Here is an 11426-nt window from a genome sequence, read left to right on the forward strand (position 1 = left end):
TATTGCGAGGTTTGCTTCATTTACACCCTTCACAACGCATTTGTCAGATTTGTGAATTGATGAAGACTCACATGAGGATCCTAAAAGAGAAAATGAATTATTGGGGCCAGAAAATCCTCAAATTATGTCCCACAAAATTTATCGATCCTTGGATCATGTATCATCATCGCAAAATCTTATAAGAGCTAGGTAGCTTATTATTTCAAATAGGGCTTCCTTTCTGTCAGCTTTTCGTGGTAAACCTAAACCCATACTCAAACCCTTGTTTTTTTGTCGGCAAGCAATATCAACAAATACTAATTCATGTGGTCATGCATCTACTTACGTCACGTTATTACAAGAAAAATGAGTTTTTATGATCAATTTATTACAATTAAAAGATTATTCAAGAAAAATGAGTTTTTGTAATCAATTTATTACAACTAAAAGATTATTCAAAACTAAAATTAATTATAAATAATCATTTCGTTAGAATTAACTTATCACAAAAACCTGTTTTTTTTTTGTAGTGCGTGTATTTCTTCTACATTTTGATGTTGATAAATTCAAGTACTTGTATTTGCAAATACTAACTGATCAGGAAGTGAAGAATGCTTGATAGCTAGACTAATGAGCATACTTAATCTATTAATCTAACTGCAACGTTCTAATTAACAAATCCCTATATATCCCGGTAGCTGGTTTTGAGGGAAAAAAAGGGCCTACTCTCACTTAAGATTCTCCTCTAAAAATTGTTGCATACGATGGAGGATGCTGATCAGGACACTACTGATGCCTTCCTCATGGAAAGAAGGGAAAAAGAACACTAAATTTTCCCTCCAATCACCATATTAATTCATAAAGTACCGCTTTGACGCCTATTTATCGCTAGGAACATCGATCTTTCGGTTTTCTAAACATATCCAAAATCACTTTCTAAATAATGTTTTTATATTTTTCCGCATTGTTTAGATCAATAGGAAAGAAGAGACAGCAACAAAAGTTGAAAGGAAAATGGATTTACAAAAAACTTTGCCTACGATATTGGATGTGCTTTGGATCCTACAATGCCAAAGAAAAAGGAAGTAACAGAAAAGAAACAAGACGAAAAATCTAATAAATCGGCTCTCCAAGTAATTTGAAGCTCATACGTCTATAGTTCTTAGTAAGAAAGCCATGGCTATATTAATGCAAATGAGCTAATTATGGACTTTAGATCATTTACTAGTATTGATGCTCGATTCGTTAATATATATATATATATATATATATATATTTCACTGCATCGACTCATTATCTTGCTCTACTTCGGATGCTGGTTCATCTTCCTCTTCGAAGCCATCCATGCCATATGCTGCATGGCCGCTGCCAAAAGCCTTTATATGGTCTTTGAGAGATCTTTTGTGCTTGAAATCAGACCCACAGATGCAATACCAAAGCTTGCCACAGTTCTTTTCATGGGTTCTCCAGTCACCCCTCACTGCGAAAGCCTTGCCGCATTTTCTGCACATGAACGGCTTAATTCCATGCTTCCTCTTGTAATGTGTCTGAAGAGTTCTGAAATCTTTAAGAGGCTTTGCTCTCGGGTGATCAATGTTGTTCCTGCACCCTGGTGCACAACAATAACAAGGAAGCCTAAGCATCCCAGTTGGTTGGGTGCCCCTCAGTGATTCGGGCCCTTTTCTATACTGAGAACCATGCCCCCACATATGCATCTGCAAAAATTTAGTGACACCAAGAAAAAAGAAAACATCAAATTTAGCAAGAAACAGCGTCCAAAGTACTTCTACATATCCCAAAAATCAACAATGAAAAAAAATGCATGACCTAATCTATATATAGGAGTAGAAGTTCGTAAGAAATATGTTCAGTCCACTAATCAATTCTAGCTTCTTGAAAAATAGTTGGGTTTTGATGGTGTAGAATCTGTAGATAATTTAGTGTGAGAAGTATCTATGATTTCCGCTTTAAATTTGGGGGTTTAGTTTACAGATAAATTAAGATGCGAATGTTTGGTCTTTGAAATTTTTACTGGCTGATAAATTCAAAGTTTTTTCTTTTTTAGATATATGGAAATTTAAATAGGCATTTGAAAGAAGTTAATTCGTACTTCTCACATGAGCCTTAGTTCGAAATTTTCGGGCTTAAACAACGTCCCAAAAGGAAAGTCAAAAGTGGATTTGCTTCAGCCAAGGTATGAAACAGAAAGTTCACTTTGTTGTACACGAATTGTTCGGATTACGAGGTTCTTTCTCTTCCCAACATCTGCGAGAGAAAACAAGATGTGAAACAAGGATATGGAAAGACCAGGCCGTCTGGGTTATGGGATTTCGTAATTGTATCCTATGTTTGGGGTTGTCGTGTCTGAGAACCGTTCGTTGCAGACCGAAGGTTCACAAAGAGAACTCAATCTGTTCGTGGATTAAGATCATGACCTGAGCCTCTGATTAAAGAAGCACTGCAATATTTCAGTTCTACAGACCTGCCGACGTGTGTAGCGCAGACTTCAAGGTACTATGAGCTTGAGGAACATAGCATGTATTGTTCAATCACATAAAGGGAAGGGACTCATGAATACTGATCATCTCAGTCTCAGTTTGGATCAGAAAATATTTCTTAATTCCAACCCCAATACCCAGAACCATGCAAAAAATAAAACAAAAGAAAATAAAATAAAAAGAACTTGAAGACGATAAATCCCGGAGAAAGTCGATCTTAAAAAAAAAACACCCAGAGGATCAATCTATTTTTGTCCTCTTTAAACTGAGAACAGTTGAGACTCAAATCGGGCAAGAAAAGTCATAGACACAGAGAAAGAAAGTCATGGACACAGAGAAGGAAGGTCTATGTATCCAATTTTCTTTTCCTTGAAATATTTTGAAAATGTAGAAAAAGGAAGAAGAAATCCAGAAGGCAGAGGGGTCAAAGGACCTTTGGGGCGGGGGAGAGGGGGGTGGGGGGGATGGTTTCATGGGAAGAAACAAACCTGCATGTTGTTGTATCTATTGAAGGTCTTGCAGCAAACAGGACATGAGAACTGTGTTGGGCCAATGAGAATCTGAGAAGGAGTCGGGATCCAGTACTGCCCCTTGTTGAGCCTGTTCATGGGGTACCCAGAATCATCGCCATCTCCATGATCTTTATCATTGATCTCCGAGGAAGAAGCAGAGAGCATAGAAGCCATCTCAGCAGCACTAGGGCTTGGCAACCCTATATGCAGTGCAACAGTCACAGACTCATCGTCGTCTTCTTCTTCTTGTGCGCTTTTGTTGATCTTGTCCACATCCATGGCAGTACTGCAATACTCTTCTAATTTATCTTCTACAGGTTCTTGCTTTGTAGGGCTTAAGCTTAAAAGAGGGAGAGCTTCTTTGAGAGGAGGGGATGCAGGTGGGGTTTGGTAATGGAAGAAAGAGTCGTTGTTTTGGTTGATGAAGAAGTCGTGAGCATAGGGAGGGTGTGGAGGAGGGTTTGAAGGAGGGTAATGGTGGAGAGGGTTGAATTTGTATAGACCTGTGAAGAAATTTGGGTAGGGGTCAGCCATGGTGAAAAAGGCTGTAGGGGGAGGAATAGTTTCCCTGTGCTGGCTTTGCTTTTATAGAGAGAGAGAGAGAGAGAGAGAGAGAGAGTACAAAATGGCTGAAGGGAGTGGACGGTGGTGAAGAGTGGAGAGTACTGATATACAGCGCTCAATTGGATTAAAGTAAAGGCGAGTGGAAGATAATTTAGAATCACCCAAAGAAGATTAAATAATAATAATAAATAAATTTGATTAGGATTGGAAGAGAGAATCTATGAATTTTATTATTTCTTTAGCAGAATCTATGAAAATACCGTTACCGGCCGTTTTGTGGTTTAGGAGGTCCCTGGTAATTTGCACTCATGATTTCTCTCTTCTATCTTCTTTTACTTCTCTCTCTCTTTTTTTTTTTTCTTTTTTCTTCTTCCTTAACGATAATAATTTTATTTATCATCTTCACATTATACATCACACTTACACTTTTATTTTAATTTTTTTTTCACACACTACACATCACACTTATTTTAATTTTTTACAATCAGTCAACCTGATATGTGTGTCGTTGCATAAAAAATATTAAAGCTATTTTTTTAATCTGATTTAAATTTGAAATTACATATAATCGCCTTTAAATTTTTACAAAATTATGCAAAAGTTATCATGTATCTATGATCTTTCTTTTAATTTAAATTAGAAGGCGTTCATGTACATATTATTATTTTTCATTTTTCTATTAACTTGGATTTAATCAAATTAATTTGTTTTGATTAATTAATTATTGCATGACCAATACGTATATAAATATATATAAAGGGAAAGACTTTAACCATAAAGTAATTACATAAAAATAATCTCACAAATTGATGTGGCTTGATGTTGTTTTTTAGATTGTAAAGTTAATTTTATTGTAAAGTAGATCTAATATATCAGATAAAACTACTTCAATTAGTATAATTTTTTTGTATAATTCTTTTACAGTTGTAGCAGTCATCTATATAAATGAGAAAATTTGTGTTGTTGTGCAAAGAACTTGGAATCGAATCCTTCCTTGATTACAACCGCTGATGATCTATTATTTGCTGGTTGGTTTATAAACTGAGTAGTACACCTAAGAGTATTTTACTCCGTGCCATATGTGATTGGATTTCCCTTTTGTGGATTTATATTATTATCTGTGAATTTTTATTTTATTAATGTTGTAGCCTCATGTAGATCATCATGATTGTTAATTCGAATTTGATACATAAGTTTAGTACTATGGAAGAAAATATTATTTGTTCAAATTAAAAACAACAGTCCTAATCATCAAAAGATCATTGAAATATTAACCACCCGGACATCAAAGAAAAGGAACGGTGAAAATTTGTTTATTAATTTATTTTTATTCTACATTCATAAATATTATAACTAATTTATTATTGTGTGTCTATATATATATAGCACATGGATTTTGCTATACTTCAGCTACTATATATTCGCCCTCACATCTCATACTTAACATTTTTTTTTTTTACATAGGGTGTAAGGTGTTGGGTAGTGAATAGTAGCTGATGAAAAGAATTATTTGTTTGATATAAGAATTCTCAAAACTTCTTATAATTTCAATATTCTTAAACATTACTCAAAGTTTCAAATACAAAACACTTTTCAATTTTAGATTTTTAACTTTTTTGTTTAATCATTATTTAAAGCACAAAAATAATACAAATTTTATAAACTTCAAAACAAAACACAAAAATTAATGCAACTTTTACAAATTTTAAAAAATTAATATTAAAAAATAATGCTCAAACAATTCCCTAATTTTATAATATTTTTATTTTGTTTTTCCTCTCTCATTTTTCAAAACCCAACAAAAAATATTTATTCAAACTATTTTACTACTATTTATAAAATTATGAAGTAATCGGAGCATCCAAACATGCCCTATCATCCAATTATATACTAAGGGTGTTAAAAAATAAAGAATTTGGTAAAGTCTAGTTCTAGAAAAATCTTAAGACTCAGTATTATATAAATAATACTTTAGACAGATATTTGGCTAGACTGAGGATTTTGTTCAGTTTGATTCTCAATTTAAGTAAAATAAATAAAATATCAAGAATAAATAGTACTTTAATTTGTCCTAAACCACCATTTAGAAGTGGTTGCGGTAATTGGAATTCTGAGCGGTCCGGCCCCTACGGCCTATTACAGCTATTTTAGTTTGTAAAATGCTAGTCTTTTGGTCGCTAAGATTTTTTTTACTTAATGACTAATAAAGTATTTTTTAATAATATTATAATTTTTTTTAAAAAATTATTATTAAAAAATATTAGAAAAATACATATAAAAAAGAAGAAAGAAAAAAAGAAAGAAAAAAAAAAGAAAGAAAGAAAGAAGGAAGAAGAAGAAGAAGAAGAAGAAGAAGAAGAAAATGATGAAATGCGATATCAGATCAAGCCCCAAGCGGGAGTTCCCAACGATGGCTAGCCACCCTTTAAATAATGCTATCCGCGATATCAAACTTACCGCTATATATAGCCTAATATAATATAGCAATATTCTTTAATTTAACTATATATTATTTTATATATAATATAAAATAATTATTTTAGTCAATTAGATCAGTAGAGTGCATAAAGAACACGCAAAAATAACTGTGCATAAAATTTTTTTTATAGAAAAAATATATTTGTAATTATGAATTGTATAACTGCTGCATATATAATCGTTTTGAAAAAAAGTGATTAACTATGAGATCCACATAAAAAAATTAATATTTTAATAGTATATCTCACTATTTTTTAAAATAATTACACGATATTTACACACTTTACAATTATACATAAAATTATTCATTTTTATATTTTATATATATATATATATATATATATATATATATATATATGCGCCATGCAGGCCATTTAGGTTTCCGTATTCGTATTTCCATTTTGCCCAGCAATTCGAATGTGTATTCATGATCAGTCGGACACATTAATTCTTGCGTTGGCAGCAAACAATTAAATGATCATGAGAAATAGTAACATAGTTAGTACTCAATATACTGCAACAATATACTGTAACTACTATTTATTCTGCGGTTGTCACACCGGGCCAGCTAGGGCCAGTACCATTAATATATAATACTGCTACATCCAGATCAGCCCATGAATACCTTATGGCATTCACTTGATCATGGACATGACATGCGGTGCATCATCGCATGCATGCACCTACCTTGTCCTCCAATATTGTTAAATTAAGGACCAACATAAAAGCATTAATTAGATGAACTAAATATAAAATAGAAATAATATTTGTAATTTTAGAGTATACAAGTCTTGCATACTCTTTTTAAAAAAAGTGAGTAAATCCAGTATCATATGAAGACATCATCAATAGTCGTTATGGTAAGACCATCCAAAATGTGAATTGAGATTTCCTACAATTTTGTCTCTAATATCTTATATATATAATTGAAGGGAGATAAACACAAGATCATGTGGACTCTGCAAGCAACATTTAAATCCTATTTGAATACAGAAATAGTTTCATCTCATCTTATCTCATCATTACAATTTTTTTAAATTCTCACACAAAATATAATAAATAATTTAACTTTTTTAAATTTTAAAATAATAATAATATTAAAAAATAATATTATACTAATATTTTATTTAATTTTCAACTTTCATTTAAAACTATTTCATCTCATTATCCAAATAGTGCTTAATATAATATTTAATGCAGTAAGGTCCACATATTATATCTGTTTCTCTTAATATATATTCTTTAACTCAATAAATAAATATGTTCTCAACCCAAATCCCATTCTCTCTTCGTATATATACAGATGATTTTGCAATTTGTTTCTACCACAAATGTGTGTATATATATATATATATATATATATATTATATTTTTGAAACAATCCACCATTGTTTCAAAAATAAACTAAAAAAAGAAGAAGAAGAAAAAGGTTACTGTTTGTGAAAGCACGCGTTCTTTGGAGGATGTCACCCATCCCAAGCAAGAGGCCAGGGTAAAAGAATATTGTGTGCATCATATATATATATATATCATAGAGAGTAGGACATGATCTATGCAGCTGGGACATGAAGAAACTAACTATGATTTTAGAGTTTCAATGAGGCCAACATTTCCATTGGTGCGCGCGCGCGCAGTAGTACTGGTCTGCCCGCCCAACTGCGACCTCAAGAGATTGTCGCAGTCCCCATAATACTGTTCCAAACAATCTTCTTGTAGCCATATATATAATACAAGGATATAGCTGGAAGAGGCCACCTAATTTCATTTTCTCCATGCATATCTAGATCACTGTTTTCTATCTCCGTATACTATGACTTTTTTACAAATAGTTTAATCGAATATTATGTAGTATCAGATGTACGTACTATATCATTTGGCTACATTTACTTTTGGTACCATACACAACAGTTGCCGTTTTGTTTTGTTTCTATCAAACGTATACACCAGCATGCATCAAATTAGGCTTGGTTTAGATAAATAAAACTATCTCATCTCATCACTATAATTGTTCTAAACTTTCACATAAAATATAATAAATAATTCAATTTTTTCAAATCTCAAAATAAAAATAATGCTAAAAAATTATATTCTAATAATATTTTATTCAATTCTCAACAAAATATCTCATCTCATTTCATCTAAACTGCATAATCAAATCAAACCAACCCTTTAAAGTTCATACATATAGATCTCCATCATGTACTACGTCTTCGATCCCACAATTTGCCTAGCAGCTAGCTAGCGCTTCCTAATCATGTTCATGACCACCACTACCTACTTACTGATCTCATTATCATTTTATTGATCAATAATTCAAGTTGATCAAAGATTAATGATGAAAAATTAAAACAATCATGAACTTAATTTCTCATTTATTCGAATTGATCGAGCAACTACAGCTGGAATTAAATTAATTATACCTGTGCTCAAACCTCATGACCCCCGGCCAGCTTGCTTTTATGTGAGAGGCAGCTTTCTACTTGCGGCCACAACCCAACGAATGTCATTACTTATATGTATTTTATCTTGCTTGTTGCCTCGAACTTCGTAGTACTAGTACTGCATATTTTCTAGTCATGAGGTACTACTGTTTCATGTTTCTTGAATTGAATCCCCAAATATACAGCTCATGATCAATCATCGATCTCTGATCACTAGCAGTTCTCTTTGTATTTCCTAATTATCAAATTGATCTGTACTTCAAATTAATCATGTGCATTTCTTAAGGGGGATAGCTATAATCCTAACTATATATATATATATATATATATGTTATAAAAACAAGTAAAGATGGATCAAAACTTTGTTGCTAATGCGTGCAGAAATGCTCGATCCATATCTCAAAAGTCGTGTTACGTTACTCCCTGGTTGGAAATTAACTGATCTTATGCATATATGGGGCACTTTCCTGTGATCACTTGCATGGTTATTGCGTGTGTTTTATGAGGTATGCTTGTGACAAGGTAGGCCGGGAAAGGTCATTGATCATATTATAAAAGGGAAAGCGATCGAAGGGACCATTTTGTTGCATATATAGTACATATATATATATATATATATATAGGTATGTTCTCTTAAATTTGTGGCTAGTATTTTCAGAATAGGGACATCATGTGGTACTAATATTCATCCCATGATGTTGTAATTTCAATTAAAATTGATACTTGCTTACTTAATTTTAATTATATATGTTGTGATAGGATTGATGTGAATCTTATCGTCATGATCTATACTTTAAGAGCATCTAATAAATTCTAGATACGTGAATATATATATATATATATATATATATATTAAATCTAGGCTTTACTGATTTATATACTTGAATGAATGCGTGTGTGTTAAATCACACTAGTGACACTTTTATCACATTCTGTACTCTACACAACCAATCACTTTCTAATTCTTTCTTTTCCTTCAACGTAAAGGCAATTAACCACCGATCGATATGGGGGAAAATTTGTGTAAAAAGGTTTTGGATGATGAAATATTTTACAGTACGTAGTACCACTTTTATCTTAAATTACATCTGTTTTTATTTGACTAAATCACACTGATCTGTAATATTAATGTGATGTGTAAAAAAAATAACAATAAATAAAGCAGATTCATGAGAAGGAAATTAATACAAGCAACCATTCAGGAAAAACAAATGAAAAATGATAGAATTACTACCTTCCTACTATCTATTTACTACTCTTTTTTTATTTAATTTTTTTATTTTACTTAATAGTTAAGAAAATGACTATTAGTAAAATTATATATTTTTTTAATTTTTTCTTAATGATTAAGAATATTAAAAAAATACTTTAAAAAAATGGTAAAAGAATAAAAATTTTAAATATAGTTTAAGTAGTAAAAGAGTAGTGAACCGATTGCAAGAGTATCATTACCCAAAGCAAATTAATACAATATATCCCCCCACACCCATTATTTGCATTTCAATAATAAGTACGTACGCATCATAAAATATAAATTGTGTATGGCCACGAAGCCCAAAAGATCTTCTTTATGCTCTTTTGGTTGAATTAAACGACAAAAGCCATGAAAAAAGTTATCTTGCAAACAGCCAAATTATAAAGTACCTCTCTCTCTCTCTCTCTCTCTCTCTCTCTGTGTTCATAGCCCCTACTTTGCTTTAAAATTCATGGGCTTTGGGGTTTGTAAACAATTAGCAGCTCGACGAGGAAACCCAACATCTTAGCGGAATTCCAGTGTGTGGATAACATGCATGGAGTGGGGGAAGCACTATATACATTTGGGTTTGTGATTAATGTAAAATTAAATGTTAAACAAATGTAGGGATCAAAAGGGAACAAAATCTAACATCTAGTAAAAGGCCGGAGTTGTGTGTTGACCAGAGATCATCCCATGCTTCACATACATACGTACATATATATATGCTTTTATTTATTTGAGTTTCCAAGACAGCACGAGTGTGCAGCTTGCATTGTAACTTGCAAGATCATGTCTATATATATATATATATATATATATATATATATATAAACACCACATTGAGTTTCCAAGTCCATGTCTTGTTCTAAAACTTCCAAACATCTTTTCCCTGAATTTGCAAATCCCCATGCAAAATCACCACAAAAATAGATAAACCTCCGACTACTATTGCTTGTTTTTATTTTTATTTTTCTTTCGGTATATTCTAACATATCTCATCAGTACATATGTTGTATTGCCGACTTGGTAATTGCCTTGTGATTTTAAATCGTTGTTCCCCACAGATCACTTATTTTTTATATAGAATTTGTTGTCAAAAACCTGAATACGAACTTTACCTGCCCAAGCTAGGCATTTGCATTCTGCTCTACATGCACACTAATTAATTCATTATCGAATATCTCAGGTCAGAGGTTGTGGGACGTTGTAACTTTTATCGATCGTATTATAATATTGAATCCTAGTTAATCATGTAATTAAATTAGTACTAGGCAAGCAGAACCTGGATCGAGAGCTTATAAAAGTAAATGCATGGCGGATTCATCTGATCAACTAATTCATACACACACATCACCAAGTGGGACAAATAATTATTATAAGTAAAACAAATAATCTTAAGGGTTGATGATTTAGGATAGAATCGATCGAGTAGTACGTAGTAGTAGTACTTCACTTGGGGTTAAAAAATATATATATATATATAGTACAAAAGGCATGAAAAGCATAGACGAGTTAAGAATATAATGATTGATCAGACTCGTTATAAATTAAATTGCTTGATCCGGCAGGCAGGCCAGCTTGTGTAACAATCAGAACATGCATTCTGCGCTTTACTCTTATGATGTCCATCTGAATTTCCTAACTGCTTGAAGGGACAGTCGCATTTAATCCTTCGATCTCGATCGAAAATGATGTATGTTTTGTCAGAGACCAAGCA

At 32.2% G+C, this 11426-nt stretch overlaps 1 protein-coding gene across 1 annotated transcript; it reads right to left on the reverse strand.

Annotated features, from left to right (window-relative positions):
• Positions 1-1093: 1093 nt before the first annotated feature.
• Positions 1094-3640, reverse strand: LOC121264896 (zinc finger protein WIP2). Its single transcript, XM_041168245.1, has 2 exons — positions 2966-3640; positions 1094-1694 (listed from the first exon to the last, which is right to left on the reverse strand). The coding sequence occupies exons 1-2, from the start codon at positions 3521-3523 to the stop codon at positions 1257-1259; spliced, it is 996 nt and encodes a 331-aa protein (XP_041024179.1). The 5' UTR covers positions 3524-3640; the 3' UTR covers positions 1094-1256.
• Between the last annotated feature and the right edge of the window lie 7786 nt (positions 3641-11426).

This window comes from Juglans microcarpa x Juglans regia, chromosome 5D, assembly GCF_004785595.1.
Source record: "Juglans microcarpa x Juglans regia isolate MS1-56 chromosome 5D, Jm3101_v1.0, whole genome shotgun sequence".
Classification (NCBI taxonomy): Eukaryota; Viridiplantae; Streptophyta; class Magnoliopsida; order Fagales; family Juglandaceae; genus Juglans; species Juglans microcarpa x Juglans regia.

Excerpts from the sequence above, each read along its gene's own strand:
- LOC121264896 (XM_041168245.1), bottom strand. The coding sequence starts at position 3,523 with ATGGCTGACCCCTACCCAAATTTCTTCACAGGTCTATACAAATTCAAC. Across the intron at positions 1,695-2,965 it reads ATAGATACAACAACATGCAG|ATGCATATGTGGGGGCATGG; the intron begins GTTTGTTTCTTC and ends AAATTTTTGCAG.